At 41.3% G+C, this 18,558-nt stretch overlaps 1 protein-coding gene across 11 annotated transcripts in view; it reads right to left on the reverse strand.

The window, feature by feature from the left end:
• Window positions 1–255: 255 nt before the first annotated feature.
• The window catches only part of TLE4 (TLE family member 4, transcriptional corepressor), a 151,359-nt gene continuing 133,056 nt past the window's right edge, over window positions 256–18,558 (reverse strand). For all 11 annotated transcript variants that reach the window (XM_070375729.1, XM_070375728.1, XM_070375732.1 and 8 more), the window contains 9 exons: window positions 17,603–17,735; window positions 17,038–17,231; window positions 16,453–16,529; window positions 8,146–8,395; window positions 6,714–6,961; window positions 5,193–5,340; window positions 4,334–4,484; window positions 3,907–3,983; window positions 256–1,948 (listed from right to left, as the gene is read on the reverse strand). In XM_070375729.1, the coding sequence (XP_070231830.1) occupies window positions 1,841–1,948; window positions 3,907–3,983; window positions 4,334–4,484; window positions 5,193–5,340; window positions 6,714–6,961; window positions 8,146–8,395; window positions 16,453–16,529; window positions 17,038–17,231; window positions 17,603–17,735 (1,386 nt within the window). In that variant the 3' untranslated portion in view covers window positions 256–1,840. The remainder of the gene's footprint in view (window positions 1,949–3,906; window positions 3,984–4,333; window positions 4,485–5,192; window positions 5,341–6,713; window positions 6,962–8,145; window positions 8,396–16,452; window positions 16,530–17,037; window positions 17,232–17,602; window positions 17,736–18,558) is intronic.

An 18,558-nucleotide genomic window follows, 5' to 3' on the forward strand; every position in this document is an offset into this window, starting at 1 on the left:
CAAACTAAAGAGGCAGTCAATAAATATTTGGTAGCAACCTGTCATCAGTAACTTCTATCCACTCTCCCTTCTAGCTCTTCTCAAGTAAAAACAAAAACAGAATTAAAAGAGCAACAATAAAAAGCCCACGTGACTTTTTAACAACAATCTCCCTTGAATAAAACTAATAAGTCTTAATATATATAAGGAGTGGCACAGTAAAAAAAAAAACAAAAAACTAAAGCCAGCAAAACAAAGAATTAGAAATAAGCATACTAGAAGTTACTTATGTTTAATGCTTAAAAGTCTGAATGCACAAACAATCTACCATTATAGAAGTACTGGTGGTCAATACAATGCATTAGAACTATGTACAATGCACAGTTTAGTATCAAAATCTTTCTACACTGTAGAGTTTTACGAAACTGTTAATGACATCAAACACTAAGCACTTAAGACACCATTTTGTTTTCTGCTACCACACTAGGAACGTCAATGGACAGTCCGTTTCAACTTGCAGCATCCATCCATTTCTAGTATGAAATTAAGTAATTTTCTACTTATACAATAAAGTTTATCTACACAGTTCTCTTGATTTTGATCCATAGCAGCAAAGGCACTGTACATCAGCAGATCCACAGACTTAAAAGATTTTTTTAAAGCATTCGAACAAAATAATAATAATTAAAAAAAGAAGTCACATATCATAGTTTAACACAACAACAACAACATAAAAGATAACAACAATGTTTCCGGCACAATGGCACAGTCTGTGTCCATTTCAGGGACATCCAACTAAGACATGGAAAGAACTGGAGGTAAAGAAAGCAAGTCCTCATCCCAGGTGAGAGTCCATTCTTCCTGGTTTTCAGAGGGAGGCCCTTGCAAATCCTCCTCTGCTGTCCTTGTCTTGTAAAAGACGTGACCTGCACAGTGGGAGGACTCCTCCCCTGGATCTGCGCCATTCCCAAAGAACATGCCAAAAAATAGCCCCTAATTTATCGTAGACAAAACTGCCCAAAGGCATACATCTCCCTTTGCAAAGAAATGTGGCAAAAATATCAAGAAGGGATTAAGTTCTCCCTTTGAGGCCAAATTTAATTTGTTCATCTGTCTATAATACAATAAAAAAGGAATTAAAAACATATTACAAAGACACTTGTCAACAAGTCAAAAAAAGAGAAAAAAAAAGAAAAAGTCCAAGTACTTTTATCGAATATAATCTAAAGCTGTAGATATATTTGTTAAAGTTGTCTGAATAGACTCAAATGAATATGACGTGGTCTGTCACATTCTAATTGTTTAAATTTCCAAACATCTTTTAAAATATGTAAAAACAAAAACAAAAAAATCTAACAACACAGCAACATATTGCTTCCATATGTAATTATACATTTCACATCTCTATACAGTCATTAGTCTACATTTAGTGACATTTTTAATCAGTTATTTTAAACCTTCCTTTCCCCTCCTTTGCCAAAAAAAGGGGGGGATGGGTATCAAGTACAACGCATCTTCATTACCAATGCAGGAACAGACAGCTTTATTTAGTCAGTCATTGTTAGAAAGCCTTCTTTAAACAAAATAAATATATTACAGATATAATACATAATTAAAGATTCCTTTCACTGTTAAGTAGGGTTATCCATGATCTTCCAAGTAGATAGCTGAAGATTTTGATATCACAGGTTCTTAATGAGTATTCACAATTCAATAGCAGGGAGGAAGTGGGGGAGGAGGGGCTGCTTCCACAACTGCAATGAGTAATAGGAAATCCTTGGTTTTGGATGCGGGGGAACAGAAGGATGAGAGAAAAAAGTGCTACAAGGAGAAGGAGTCCATTTCACATGAAGATTTGTCCTTAATAAATAACTTCATAAACTGTGGCCTTCTTATCCCCAGAGCCAGTGACAATGTATTTGTCATCCACAGAAATGTCACAGCTGAGCACCGATGAGGATTCTTTGGACTGGGAAAGAGACACACAAACACGTTAAAGACTGAAAGAAAAACCTATGAATATTGAGAGGCAGGACTGGAGGACTCAGAGCAAAAAGAAGCAGAGCATGTTCCCTTGACTAAAATAGGAGCCTAAGGAGAAAACGTAGTCCCTTAAGTTCCTTTAAGGTATATTCTTAAAATGGCTGAGCCAGGTGCTTTCCCTCTGTTGGTCTGGAGGCTCTTTACTGGGGTGGGAGGGTGGGTGAGGGTGGGTGGGGGGGTAGGAGGTCGTGGGAGGGGTTGGGAGTGGTGCGGAGACGGGGACACTGAGCGCCAGGCAAGTCCATGGTACAATTCCCCCTGCTGATGAAGGAAGGCTTTACTTCAAATCCTGGTCTCCAGCTAAGGGCAGTGTTCTCAGTATGAAAACCCTCAGTTTCACTCAGATGGCTTGGGTGTAGATGGAGCTGCAGAACACTAGACACATCACTTAACCTGTCTGGCCCTATTTTACCCATCTGTCACCTCAGAGGGGAGTCTCAGAGTCCAGATGAGGTTAAATAAGGGGGAACTGCACTGAAAAGACTATTTTTTTTGAGACAGGAAATGTAAAAATATTTCTAATATAAATCCTAGTTGACCCTCATGTAAAAACAGAACGTAAATATGCAAGTGGGAGTGAGTTCAATAGTTAGGAGAAAAAATGTATCCCTCATAGAGTTCCAGTACCACATTCAACTACACCAACTACACCAATTGCAAAGCATTCACAGTTAACTTTTAACTGTGCTAAATAAACAAATCCCACAAGATTTTACTGGGGCTTTGAATAGTTAAAAAAAATAAATGTTTGACATCTAGATTGTAGATGCTAACCTACTACCAGCACTTCTCAAACTTTCACTTTGCAACCTGTATTAAATACATTTTATTTCCCAAACCAGCAGATACAAGATATAACACACTTATTACAAAAAGATATACTCTTAAAATATTTTCATATTTCAAAAAAGTGCTGGTTGGGGACTTCCCTGGTAGTCCAGTGGTTAAGAATCTGCCTGCTCACGCGGGGACATGAGTTCAATCTCTGGTCCAGGAAGAGTCTACATGCTTCGGGGCAACAAAACCCGTGTACAACAACTACTGAGCCCACTCTAGAGCCCCAAAGTCGCAACTATCGAGCCCACGAGCCTAGATCCCATGCTCCTCAACAAAAGAAGCTACCATATGAGAAGCCTGCACACTGCAACTAGACAAAGTCTGCACACAGCAACAAAGATCCAGCACAGCCAAAAATAAATACATTTTTTTAAAAAGTGCCGGATGGGACCATCCAAAAGTTATGATACAAAAACCACTCTGTTACATTATAAACTTCAAGACAGCAAAAATATGCTATTTTTATTATCTTACACAGTACTTTCACTCAATATATACAGTTTTAGATTCAAATTAATTAATCTCCTCTGTGATGACTTAATACCATGTGGTTAAGAAGGCTGCAAATATATTATGCTATTCCTAAAACCACCTAGGAAAGAGCATCCCAAATACATAAGGTTAAAAAGGTAATCTTTGACTTGCTTATGAAATTTTCACATACTAGCAAGAGAGATGAGGCTTGTACGTGTGTATCCTGCCAACAATCCAGTTCTCCTACAAATAATCCCACAAACTACACAAAGTACTACTGAGTTAATAAGAATAAAAGTTTATAAAATTAGTCCAAATTTATTAGTTTCCTAATAAATTTTAGCACTCTTTTTGGGGTAGAGGGGACAGAAATATTGATAACATGCTAATTAGTATTCAAGCAAAATGCTCAAATTTTACACAAAATTTTTAAAAGCCACAGTGCAAAACATAAAATTTCAGAGAAGACATGAAACTTCTATTCTAACATGTAAACAGGAGAGAGAACCACACAGCACCAAGCACCATGCGGTGAGCACACTGGGAGTGAAGGCTATACATGCGAAGCGTTACCTGGAATATACTGGCCCCATAAGGTGTTCTCCAGGCATTCAGAAGGTTGTCCTTTCCCGTGCTGACAAACCATTTGCCTAAAGAAACAGGGTTTCAAAAAAGGCAGTGTCTATTACTTTGTCAGAGTCCCAATATTTGTGTTACAGAGCTTCAATGATACACAGAAAACTTACCTCATCTGAAACAAGTAAGAGTTTCTTTTCACTGGCAAGATAAAGCCCTCTCACATTATATAAATGAGTTATTTATACTTAGGACAGGGATGAAGTAGACAGATACCAGAAAATGACATAGTATTAGGGAAGTAGGTATGTGTGAGAAAGGAACAGAATTCTGAGAAGGGATACATCCATGAACTGAAGACCAGACTTGAAACGAAGCAGCAGGAAGGTAGAAGGGCAGATGGTGGACACGGGGGCTTGCTTACCACAGTGGGCAAACTTGAGCGACAGCACGCAGCTCTCGTGCAGGTGGAGCTGGTACTTGTCGGGCTTGGTGACATGCAACACCTCCACGTTGCTGTTTTCCATCCCCACAGCCAGCCACTCTCCGGTCGGGCAGTAGCCCAGAGAAAAGATCTAGAATGGAAACAGGTGACGATGGTGGCTACAGAGGATGTACTTCCTTTAACAGGGAGGCGAGGCACTGCTTCCTCTGGGGATACTACTTAAATGGTGAAAGATATCAAGACAATGTTAACTGTGCAGGAAGAAATCAAAGGCAAGTGTGTAACCCCAAGTAATGAGTCAGATGTCCACAATCTAACTTACTAATCAATTGTGAGAAATTCAAAGGTCTACAGAGTAATGGTTATTGAAATAAAAGTTTGCAAAAAGCTTGTAATAAATGAAATTTTTAAAAAAATCTGTCAATAAAATATATACCATTGTACTTTGACAATAATAAAATTTTTAACTAATTCAGCGTCAAAAGTGACTGTCACATGGTAAAGGAATTGCTGTTGAAGTCTCTGATATATCTCACAAAGTCATATGTGTGTGCTAAGTCACTTCAGTCGTGTCCGATTCTTTGCAACCCTATGGACTGTGGTCCACCAGGCTCCTCTGTCCATTGGATTTTCCAGGCAAAAATACTGGAGTGAGTTTGCCATGTCCTCCCTCCAGGGGATCTTCCCAACCAGGGATCGAATCCGCATCTCTTATGTCTCTTGCATCAGCAGGTGGGTTCTTTACCACTCGTGTCACATGGTAAACGAATAGCTGCTCAAGTCTCTCATATATCTCACACAACCCAGTCTCTAAGATGGCACATGCTCGAGCACACACCTGGGAGGTGAAGTCGTGCTGCTGCAGCTGCCGCCCCTCACGAAGGTCCCAGGACCGGACCGTGTTGTCCAAGCCGCCCGTCCAGAGCTTGGTGCCATCGTTAGAGATGTCAATACAGCTGGCCCCGTCCGTGTGGCCCTGGAATTGCCTGAAGATGCCAACATGGAGAAAAGTCCTTGAACTTTTTAAGTTTTTAGGTGAACTCAGTTTAAAATTCCTTAGTCATCAGTTTCATTGCAGGCCTGATTGGTATATTTCCTTTCGGTTTATTAGGTGTTCTATTATTCAAAATAATAACAAAGCATGTATGTAGAGAGATTAAAGTTTAATTGAGATGCTGAATCTCTTGCACTTTTTATTTATGAAAACTTAGGAAGTACTCTTCAAATTACTCATATGCTAAAACATGACTGAAATAACTGATAGGAAAAAGATATCCATCTGAAACAAGAGAACACAGCTACATAAATATGAATTAATCAAAGATATGATCTGAGACCTACTCTATCCTTGGGACAGGAAGGAAGGAGAGAAGGTGGGAATATGTAGGAGATCTTTCCCTTCTGAAAGCTTTGGGGAGGGGCATAGGAAGGGGCAGGACAAATTCTGCCATTGAGCAACAATGCAACATAGGAGGCTGCCCCAGGAGCATATAAAATGTGTAAGAAACGGGTGCTGGGGTGGGGATTAGAAGCAGTTCCTCATAACAGCCTTACCCTAAAGGGGAAAAAGTAATAACTACTTTGTTTTTATTTATTTATTTTTTTACTTTGTTTTTAGAATCATTCAGAGTTGCATCCTGCAAAATAAGTTACAGATGGACAGCAGGGGTCTCTTTTCCTTCACCCTGTCACTGGGCTCCATTACAATCTCCGCAAAAACCTTTAGCAGTTCACGCCTCTTGTCTCCTGCTCTCTCAGGTGTTGACACCTGAAGATCACATGTGCTTTAGGGCTTTTCCTATCAATGCCAATCCTTTATCACCTCATTTCTACACAAATACAATTACTTCTATTCGTCCTGAAAAATGGGACTACAGATTATCTACACAGTTTCAGGGTGAGGTACACCGGACACAACGCCTGGGCCCAGGGTAGAAGCTCAATGATTATTTGTCAAAAAGAAAGACTGTGTCAGATACACATGGCACCAAGGAGACAGCCACACATGGTGAACCTTCTCAATGAGTGTCTATCAACAAGGATGGTTTGTAGCACAGATGGCAAATTATAGGTGTCTAATGAGCTCATGGACACCTTACATGTATTAATTATGTAAAACCGACCTCGTATTTTAAAATGTGAATTGGATGTGCTTAGTATAATTCAAAAAAAAGAAACAAGAAGCCCTTATCCAATAAAGTTCAAATGGTACAGAAAACAAGATTTTACGGTATCTTAAAATGGCTCTCTCCTCTTAACAATTTTGAGTAAGATAGCTGTATTTCATCTTTCTGAAAATACACACACACACACAGCACAGTTAAGTCCTCGGCCCTGGCGAGGGATCCTGCTGACCCACCTCACCAGCGTCTGGTTGTGCAGGTCCCACACAGCGATGTTGCCGTCGCTGCAGCACGAGAAGCAGACCTTGGAGTCCGGGCTGATGGCCAGGGCGTAGCAGGCGGGGGCTGAGGACGTCAGCTCTGCCTTGATGCGTGGGGTGGGAGCTGCCAGGTCCCAGATGGACAGTGTACTGGCTTCCCCTCCCACAATTAGGGTACGACCATCAGGGAGCAATCGGCAGGAACGGATGTAGTTATCCCTGTTCTGTAGAGACAAAACCCATCAAGAGGTTACTCATGAGGAAAGGAAAACAGCATTAACATGAGAGCAGAAATCCATAAAAGTATTGTGTTCCCTCCTGGCTTTAATGAGCCATTTTCACTTATGACAATGATAAAGTGGATTAATGCTAGCAAATTACATGAAATTAAGGAAGTACTTAAACTTGATCTACAAAATTTAGTACTGAGATATTTAATCTTAATTAGCATGAAAATACAAAGATCTAGACCCACTCCCACCATCAGCAAGTCAACCAGCTGCCAGAGTCATTTGCACCCACAGATTCAGCAGCCCTCACCACCCTGGAGCAGCCAGGCCTGGGAACTGGGTACAGTGATCTGGCTGCTGAAAGGCCCTGCTTCTCTGCCTCCAAGAAAGTGCCAAGGACTTAAGACACCTTGCAGTCCCTTCCGATCGCCAGGCCCTGCATTACCTGGCCAAGGGACATTGTGGGCTTGATTAAGCAGACCCAAACAGAGGAAAGGCTTGATCAAGGTGTGTTAAGTGACAGGAAAAAGACAAGTCCTCAGCTCATGAGGTTACGGGAGTCTTGTGTAACTATGGTAAACTGATCTAGCTCTGCGCTGCTGCAAAAATTCTCCTGTTTATCCAAGGAAGAAAATCAAACTGAAATTTCTTAACTGAAGGACAAATACCCATGAGACAGATAAGGGGGTAGCTAATGTTTATCACACAAAGTATTAAGTTACTTGTCTTCAGAAGTGACAGATTTTGATACTTGGGTGCACTCTCACAGAAACCACCATGGGCTCTTAGTATTTTTTTTTTTTTTGGCTACCGCCAAGTGGCATTATGGAATTTTAGTTCTCCAACCAGGGTCTGAACCCATCCCTCTACGGCAGAGTCCTAACCACTGGACTTCCAAGGAAGTCCTGTCTTAGTTTTCTTTAACTGTTTTAATCAGACAGGAAGACGAGTAAACTGCCTGCTCCCGGGAACTGGGCAGGGTGAATGAAAACTGTACTGGAGTGCATGCCACATGTGAAGAACCAGATGAATCTACCCTGAGTAACTGAAAGAAGACAGCGGCCAAGTTAAAAACCACTGAAGATAGCCACCCACTTGGAATCAATCTGCGTGCTGTCGGTACATCCAGCCTATTTTGTGAATGAAGGCTTAAAACATGTTTATTCATGTCCACTCACCAGACAGTCGAGCTGAGAGACGGGGCTCTTGTTGCCAGGGTGGCTGATGTCCCAGACCTTGACGCAGCCCTTCCCACCCGTGTACACATGTCGCGTGGGGTTGCTGATGGTCACCGCACACACCACCTCCCCATGGTTTAGGGTGTTGATCTGGCGAGCGTGTCGAGGAATGCCGGGGCCGATAAGAGCGTCCGGGGGGAAGGGGACAGGCTGCATCTGACCATCTGCAGTAACGTGGAAGGAGTATGCCCTAAGACAGTGGGAAGGAGACAAGACAGGAAAAAGGAGAATGTGAAAAATGTTACTTAACTGATCACTGTAATGAGATGAAAAAACATTTTCAGTGCTACTTAAGATTTGCAAATAGGTCAAATTTACTGAATATAGTGGAAAGAACTTAACTTTCAGAGCCATAGAGCTAAGTCTCTGATCAAATATCAGGTCAGCTCTTCGCTACCTGCCGTATGATATCAGTAATGACACAGTCTCTATCTTTAAAATGGAGTGAATGCTACCTATACTTCTCAGAGAATTAAATAAGATTACCAATACCCAGTATACTATCTACACCTCCAGTCACTTTGCAAACTGAGATTGCCTTGTAATTCAGGTGATTCAGAAGCCTGTGATATGATTTTAACCTATAGATCACCTCACTCCAATCAAGTGACTTACTAATGAAAATCAGAAGCTAAAATTATGAAGTTTTAAGGCATGACAATGCTTTAAGCCTACATGGTGAAATGGCATATGAGCCACCAAAAAGAATAAAAACTTTTGGATAAAGTTCCATCAGACCTGACAATAACAAATCCCAATAATTCCCAATGGAATCAGAATCTAAAAAAGCCTCCCATGTGACTGCCCCAGAGGCCCACCTGTTAGTGCCTATCAGCAGCTCCATTTCCAAGTCATTTCCAGGGAAAACCCTCTAGTTGTAAAAGCATTTGGTTCACTTAAGTTCAAGCACCTCCCTCAATAGACACCTCTATTCTTAAGGCACTGAATTCAGGGAACAGATGACAAGTGAGACTGTTATGATGCCAGTTGGGTTCCAGGAGGCGCGAGATGTTGGCAGTGAGCAGGAGGGAGCAGGGCCTGTCTCGGGGAACGTCATGGGCAGCAGCCCACTTTGGAAATGATGTCATGTTCCTTGGCATGGAGCTTTAGAATGTGCTCTGTTTACGGGAAGGAGTTTATGAAAGACATACCAAGGAAAAGCATTTATGGGTAGACAAAGGATAGGAGCCTAGACCTTTCAGGAAGTTTTAAAATCAAAACAGTTTTCTAGTTCTAGACTTTTGGTGCACAAGTCTACAGAATAGCCACACGCATCTAAATCTGACCCATTACTGAGAGGATACCATCAACAACATCTTGAAAGTCCCCAGAAAGGACAAAGCTGTGGAAGATTTGGGGACAGAGGGCAGAGGGCTTTCTCTTGCTCTGTAGACTACACTGAGAACTAGGATATGGAAGAGAAGCAGGATGTCAGACTGCTGAGGGCAGAAGTGGTGGGAAGCTGGGAAACCAAGGAAGACATTTCTTTGGTCAAAGCAGCAGGACTCAGAGATGTGTTGGATGTGTGGCCTGGAGAGAGAGATGCTGAGAAGGGTGCTCAGGCTTGGAACCAAGTGACTAGTGAGGCTACAATACACATTAGTGAGGGTGACAGGGAGGCATAACCAAAGGGGAGATATGTGGGGAGGTAAACAGTATGGTTTTCTTCAACTTGAGGGCAGGTGAGGAATCAAACATCTCAACCGGAAGTTGAGCACTGTGATTCAGAAGAAAGGTTAGGTCAGAAAGATCACTGTGTGCTCATCCACAAAGTGGCGAGAGCTGAAGCTAAAGGAGCAGAAAAAGATAAATCTGGGGCAGATTATGCAATGAGCAGACTAAATACAGAACTTAAGAAAATGCTTACAACATTTAGGGGACCCCAGCAAGAGCAGTCAGAGAGAAAGAAAATCAGGAGACATGATAACGTGCAAAGGGGGCACAGATGGTCAATAATGTATTTCTCGGGTATCCCAGTGCGTGATGCACTTAATGCAACAAAGAGAAAAAAACCTCACATATCCCCTGTTCTCCTAAAATGACATTTTGGGTTCTGGGGTAGTTGGCAGATGGGCTGAAGGGCTGATACACTGGTGCATCAGTGAGATACTTACATAAATAAAGCTGTCATATGGTCAGTGCTATGAACAATGGAGAATTTGACAGAACAGGGAAAATTGCCCCATTTGGGGCAACTGGGCTGCAATATAAAGAGCAGGTATTAAATTACCTTGGCCAAGAAAGGAAGATGGTATGAGGAGGGAAAGGATGGTCAACTAAAGGCCAGAGTGAGGCAGAATGTTTACATTACTCAGTCAGAAAATAGTTACTAAATAAATGCCAAATATGTGCCAAGTACCATCAGATGGTGGGGAATCAGAGGTGAACAACATAGGCAAAGTTCCTATCTCCAGAGCCTACATCCTAGAAGGGAAGAGAGATAATATATAAGCAGATAAATAAATAATCTCAGACAGCAGTTCTCTTTCTCTCTCTCACACACACACACACACACAAGGTTTCAGATAAGAGAGACTAAAAGTGCACAGTGAGGTCTGAGACGGTATACAAGCTGAGGCCTGAAGGCAGGACACAGTCTCACATATAGAGGGCCTCGAGGAGAGTGTGCCAGGATGGGAACAGCAAATCTGAAGTTCTAGAAGAGGAGCCATGTGAGGAGGCAAGCGAGCACTCACTGGAGAGTGAGAAGATGGAGGAATAGGCAGGACCCATGTTAAAAAGGCCTAGAGGCTGTGTTGTGAGTATGGGCTGTTATTCTGAGCAGAACGGGAAGTCACTGGAGACTTCTGTGTAGGGCAGGGAGTGATGCAATTCAGTTCATGTTTTCAAATGATCGTTCTAGTTGTTGGATGAGAATGGACTATAGAATGGAAGAAGGAAAACTAGTCAGGGGACTAATGTGGCAATCTAGGGGAGAAGCTGGTAGCCTAGGCTTGAGAGACAGTAAGAAAGCTGGGAACAGATTTGTAATTCCAAAGATTTCTGTGGCTGCGTAGAGGCAGAGAATGCTATTCTCGATGGCATGTGGGGCTCATGAAGGTGACACAGTGGAGAGTGATGACAAGGTCTTCCCTGGGGTCTATTAAGTAGATAAATGATATTGAAGAGGACAGAAGTTCATTAGAGACGACGTGGTCCAAGCCCTGAGATGAGGTTATGAAAGGGCTGATCTTGCATACCACGGACATCCAGGATGACGGCAGCCTCTGCGTGGAGGAAGCCCCCAAGCCAAGTATAAAGTCTTAAATTACCTGAGAACTCTCCCAACAAGGCAGAAGAGGGGGTGGAGACTCAGGCACACATTTGAGATGGGATGGGTTTTCACATGAAGGCAGAATGAGTTTAGTTCTGGAAGACACTGGAATGGAACAGGAGGTGGGGAGGGCGGCACAGCCTTTATAAGCCTGCCATTGGCTCTGAGGATGACTGACGTGAAGTAAATGAAAGGGCAGCCCATGGAGAGCTGCAGGTGGAGAGTCTCCTCAGCAGAGAGCCAGGTGTCACTTCAGGCAAGGAGGGGAAGGCTGTGAAATTCTGAGGGGAGACAAAGGCTAATGGATTTAGCAATTAAGAGGTCATTAAGTAAATCTTAAAGAAAAGATTATTCCAAGTTTAGAGATGATGTTATACATTCTTAATGATCATTTCCTTGAAAAGATATCCCTTCACTCCCCTCTAGAATAACTAATGATTTTTAAAGAGCCTTGAGAATTTAAATAGTTAAGAAACCAGGCACATAATTTCTTTCGAGGTTTTTCAACATGACATTCTTAACATTCCCCAACCTCTCTGTGAGCTCCTACTATGTTCCTGGAACTCCCTGAATTAAGAATTTCAAGAGTCTACTTGCATTAAGGGTATAATGTAGCCCTCTGTTTACTATTAAAATATATATATAACGTATAAATAAATACACATATATAAATGATACTTAAGACTGGAAAAAAGAAAGCTCTAGTACATACTTATCAGATTTCAACAAACTCTGATGTGTAGTTAGCAAAGAGTACTGGAATGTGTAATGAAAGCCAACCTTCCTAGAAATGAGAGAGGTGCAGGCTTGAAAATCTATTCTTTTCTCTAATTAAATGCATCAATACTCCTTATTCACATATTCTGATACAGATGTCATGCCGAGATACAAAATCAGGTAAGATGTTGGCCTTGTCCGTAAGTGGCTTATAATCTAGGAAGTATGATGAGAAAAGTATAAAAGGGGTTACAATACCAGGTGCAAGATGGAAGAATGAAGTTCTGTCGTGGTTCAAAAAGCAAAAATAAACCTATGTTTCATGAAAGACATGGTACTGGGATGGATTTTAGAGAATGGAAGGACTTCACCAAAGAGGGAGGAAGATGGAAAAACCCTTCCAGGTTGGAGGGAACAGCTGTAAAAGTATGAGGTGAAATGATTTTTGAGAAGTCCTGGATTGGTTTTAATTCAGGAATTCACTAATTCAGCAATGACCCCCAACACAGTTAAGTGGCGAAGGAGCTAGCTTGATAAAGTAACTCTCTCTCTCTCACACACACATACATACACACACATACTATGTACAGGTTAGCCTGAGAATTTCACAAATAGATTTTACTGAAGAATGCTTGTAGGAGGAGGAGCAAAGCCACTCAGAATAAATTTGGTAACAAGAAGTACAACAGATAGGAGGAATAAGACAATTATTAATCTAGATAATAATTAAGCCAATAATTTTTCCAATATTTATTAATCCAAAATTATTATTAATCCAATAATTATTGGATGATAATTAATCCAATAATCTAAATGAGAGGCAACGGGGTACTTGAACCAGGTCAGGAAAAGGATGACACACTAGAAGTAACAGTGGATATAAAATTCTATAGGACTTAACTGAAGAGAAGTGAGGAAGAAGCCAATAATGACAGGTTCTGAGCACACGGGAACAAGGAACAGAGTACTCTGAAAACCGGGTAAACCTGGGGAAGCACTTTGTGAATGTAATAAATTTGTACTGCAAGTAATACACGCTCAAGATGCCTAGCTGAAATGTCCAACAAATCACGAAAATACAGGGCTAGAAGTAACAGGTGCAGGAAGCCAGAGAAATACATACATACACATACACACTCTCTCTCCCCCCACCCTCTCTACCCCTGTCTGTCTCTCCCACCCTCTCTACCCCTGTCTGTCACTCCCACCCTCTCTACCCCGTCTCTCTCTCTTTCTGCCTCTCGGCAGATGAAACTACAAAGAGCTACTATGAGTGGTCTCCAAAGGAGACGGTCAAGAGAAAGGAAGTTTGGACTTCCTGACAGAACTATACTTCAAACAATTCAGACATCTGTAAATAGACCTGTTTAAAACATGTGTATTGAGGATCCTATTTTATTTGGAGCATCATATTTGGATGAAAACCCAGCACAGCTTAGAAGGTTCTTGGCGTTCCCACCTGTACTTTCTCCTCCCTCTCTGAGAGGCCTAGTTCCATAACATCACACTCATCACTTCTAAACTTCATGACACCTTCTCCAAGTATCTGATGTCTCATACAACTGAACTAGACCCTAAATTCACAAAGAAAGGTCTGGCTGTTGCACTCCATGCAGCATTCAATAGGAGAGAAGATTGGGTTCTGGGAGCATATGAACCCACTAGAAGGTGAACCAGCCAACAAATAAAACTTCAGAGTTTACTGTGTGCCAGGAACTGTTCCTATTTTGAAAAATCGTGCTTTATAAAAACAAATAAAAACAACAGCAGAGAAGAATTTCTGAATTGTGAGCAGCTTAAAACCCATAAACCTGAGACCTTTTGTTATGGCTGAAGTCACATGCCATCTCCCACAATATAATTAGTGCAACGGTTTCAATTGAATACTTTTGTATTATTTACAAAAGCCTCATATAAGTAGCATGTGAGGAAAAAAGTCCACTTCTGGCTGATGTTAAAATTAAACTCTGTTGTCATTTCAGTTACTTATTGAGAAGAACTTCTGTTAATTCAACAGAATAAGCAAGAGGACCCAAGGTGAATTAGCAAGTAAATGCTATTTTATTCATTAGTTTGGAACATGCATTTAATTATAATTTGTGATAATATCTAGCAATTATTCTGTAAAAAAAAAAAACAACAACAAGGAGAGAGATGCACAAATGTTTCAAGTCCTTCTAAAGAAAAGCAGTTCCTTTGTGTATGTGGTGAAGAAAGCCTTTAGGTGATTTATTATGTTTTATGTTGTAGCACAAAAGATAGTTTTCCTGTTGAAAAACATGCACAAGTGTCACAACTCTCCATCCTGTGATCTAGAAGCCATATTCCATCATCTCTTCAAGTATTTCTCTCTATATGCATAATGAGCGCTAATTTGTATGTCGTGGTACCTTGTTGAAGACACACACAGAGGAAGAGGGATCTAATATACTCAGTCTAATCTTCTTACAGTATCTCTGCCTCCCACTATGTTCTATTGCATAAGCAGTTGAAAAACTGATAATAACCTGGGCAAAGCTCAAGAGGAAATGATGCAGCAGGTGACTGAACAGCCACTGTAAACCAAACACTGGACTAAACCTCTATCATATCATCTCATCCTCGGGCCCTTCTTATCAGGGAGGTGCCAGCCCTGTTTTTAAAGATGAGCCAACTGAGGCTCACGAAGTTGAGAAACTCTGCAAAAAGTCAGTTCCTTCCTAGTGTCAATCGGCAGAGTCAGAATTCAACCCTGGATCTATTACACTCTAGAACCCAACCCCCGTTGAACACACCATGCTATCTTTGGGGTTTCCTGATGTCATTTGCCAACTGCATTAGGTGTGACCTGGTAACTCCAGAAACAAAGACTCTTAGCCATCCTGCTACCCACCACCCCTACTGAAAGGGTGATGCACCACCTCACCTGGCAGTGGTTACTCTACAGCTCTGGGTACACCTGCCTGGTGACTAAGTGGTAACTCCACACAGTACTGAAAATGGACCACACCACTTCCCTCAAGAAACCTCTCCATCTCCACTGGTTTATATGAAACTTGTTGGCATTCAGTTTATTCAATTAATCCCTTGACTTTGTTGTTTAGTCACTGCTTGAAACAGACCAAACTTTCACCTTCAAATACACCAGGGTTCTTGGTCAACAAGACTTGTCAGTCAGTCAACAACTATTTGCCGAACAGGCACAAACACAGAGAATTTTATGGTAATTGATATTTAAACCTTCAACTCTCAAGGAACTCAAAGTCTAGTTTGCCTTGACTTGCTTATTAATCAGTCAAATATTTACTGAGCAACCTGGCTATGGAACCAGTACTGTGTATGACGCAACAGGGAAGTTTAGGGTAAAGTCTGCAGAGAAGTTACAGAGGAAGAGCCAAGAACATGAAACATCAGGTGGAAAGTGAAGGAAGGGTCAAGGTCAGGCATGTTTAATGCTGTGGGGCCAGCAACTGGGGGGAAAAAAAGAAGACAGGCAGGAAACAACAGGATGACAACTAAATGCCTGAGTGTACAGCAGTGAATAAACAAGCAACAGGAGGTCAGTGAAAGGAGACTGGCACCCATCTTCAATCATTTGTTGAACAAGCATAAACTGTGAGCACTACAAAGAGCAGAGAGCTGTGCATAGACAGCAATGAAAATTAGGTGCAGTGGATTAAAATGAAGGATAAGGAATGACACATGGGAGAGATCAGAACATACAAGAAGAGGCTGGAACAACTGCTGTGTGTGTTTCACCTTCATGGCTGGAGGGGGCATGAGACTGTAGAGGCTCCAAATACCCGGTTCACAGGACAGGAAGCCAACTGAGCAAGCCACCTTTGCCAGAAACACAAATGAGCTTCTTTCTTTTTAGCCTTTGAAATTTGGCATGTCATTCCCTAACATGCTCTAATTTTGAGCATCTAGGATTGCACGTAAGATGACTTTTTCCCCCCCAAGACAATAAAAGAATTGCCTTGAAACCAGTAACAGATGTAGAGAAGATCTGACTACTAGAGATGCCCCAACAATTTGCATTTCCACATCAGAAGCTTGAGATTTTAAATTGAAAATTTAAAACCCCACCTCATTACCTCTTGCCTTGTGCTAAAAAAAAAAAAAAAAATTCTGCCAAAAAAAAAAAAATCCCCACAACAAAAAAACCCTTGCAAGCTGAAGGAACTTGCCAACACCACCCAGTAGTTCTCAGAGTCTAAAGGGCCAGTGAGGGCCCAGACACACAGTGAACACGAGGCACAGAGCTTGGTACTCACGGCTTTCCTCCTGGAATGCCTGTCAGGTTTGGAGGTATCGCTGGCACACGCATGTGATGGTGTGGATCAAATCCAACCTACAATTGTTCCCAAGCAAGGCAGCAGAAATAAACACAGTTACATTAACTCATTTCATCCTACTCAGTACCTTTCCAAATTCTAGGAGAATAGATGCTTTTAAAATGTGATTTTAGAGATAAATATACAAGTATTCATTGATGAAATGATAGAAGGATATACATGATTTCATGGTCACATACTTAGGGGTGGAACAAACATAAAAAAAAACCACTATTATCATTGACGCTCATGATGCAATTGAAGGGGTTACTATATTTATTATATTATCTGCTCTACTTCTGTAGGTTTGACTTTTTTTTTTTTAAGGACTATTACACACAAAAACTGCCCTTATCTTATGAAAGAAAATGAATCGTACAATATAATAACATGCAGTTTAATTTATAAATAAGCACAGGTTGCTCCATAGATACCTCAAGCTATAAAAACTACCCTAGGCAAAAATACGCATGGCCATTTTCTGAGCTCTGAAATACTTTTATTCTGTAAAAGTTCACAACATACCACTGGTGATCTCCCGTAGGCAGCAGCTGCGGCGGCAGCAGCAGCAGCCGCGCTCATCTGTGGGGAGATGTTATGTAGCCCTGCGTAGGCAGCTCCGGGGCTGGTCAGCTCCCCATTCATCCCCGCGTGTGGCACGATCCCAAACGGGGTTGGGTATGGACAAGGTACTGCCATGGGAGTCCTTAGGCTTGAAGCTACAGACCCAAACAGAAGGGAGGAGAAAAACCAAGGACACACACAAGAAATAATAATGAGGTCTAATGAATACAATGAGTAACACGTTCTTACATATGTTAAGAAATAGGATCTGTAATTCAAATAAGCTTATTTTAATGTTTGCAAAAGTCATTTAAGCTTTCATCAAGGTTCAAACATTTGCTTTAATTTACTGAACACCTACTATGTGTCAGACAGGGTAAGTGCTAGGTGCTTGATTCGGACTAAAAAAACTCACAGCCAGTCCATGCTGATCATTGTACTCTTAATATATTACACTCTTTAAATTGCTATAATTTCTTTAAAAACAGGAAGCATAAATATGTACAGAAACTTTTTTCTGACTAACCCAACGGGTCAACTCCTGGCGGTTTTCCGGGAACCGGCCTCAATCCGGGAGTGGAATTACTGCCTGGGGTGGGTGCATCAGTTCGTGGAGTAGGGGTATTGGACTTCGACACAGGAGTAGTAGATTTTTCATTCTAACAAGAGATGTAATGGAATACACCGGTAATTAGAACACAATTTTAACAACTATGTTAAACATCTGAAATGGTAAAGAAGAAGGAGAGGAAAAAGAAATGGACAAGATTCTTCAGTGTGGGCCTTTCTTTTTATTAGTTAAAAGGGCTAACAAAGAAACAAAAAGTGTTCCCTGAGACCACAAAACCAGTGTTCAGGAGGACATAAATCAAAGCTGAATTTGGGGCAGAGGAAACCATTTCCAGGCAACTGGTCTGAGTCAGACAAAGGCTGACAGTTCGTGATGTCCTGATGTGACTGGCCACTTGCTGGTTGCTTTAAGACTGAGTGGTTTTGTTGGGTTCCTGATGGATTGTTCATGCCACAAGAGGCGCCCCTGGTTAACAGGTCCCCTTAAAAAAGAACCAGCCTGAAATCATCACAGAGATCAGCACAGATGAGCTGTCATTAACAGGCCGGAAGGCCAAGAGAAAACAATAGAAATAAACTAAACGCAGCCCTGTACCAGACACAGCCTCCAAATCTGCAGACAAACTGAGGAATTTTCTTTCTTTCAGCTGTGAATTCAAAAGGCTATTTGAAAACTGAATTTTTTTTAACACTATGTTATAAGGAAATAACTGGTGAGGAAAAAGGAAGACACATCACATAAAAATGCAATTAACTACACAGCCACAAAAGACGGGGCTACAGGAAGATTATCCTGACTTGCAGGCAGTTTCATTTTTTGCATTTGTGATTTGTGGTGTGACTCAAGACAGACTTTTATAAATGACAGATAACTTTTTAGTTAGGAAGGGAAAATTATTGCAGTCATATATA

The sequence above is a fragment of the Bos mutus genome, chromosome 8 (genome assembly GCF_027580195.1).
Source record: "Bos mutus isolate GX-2022 chromosome 8, NWIPB_WYAK_1.1, whole genome shotgun sequence".
Classification (NCBI taxonomy): Eukaryota; Metazoa; Chordata; class Mammalia; order Artiodactyla; family Bovidae; genus Bos; species Bos mutus.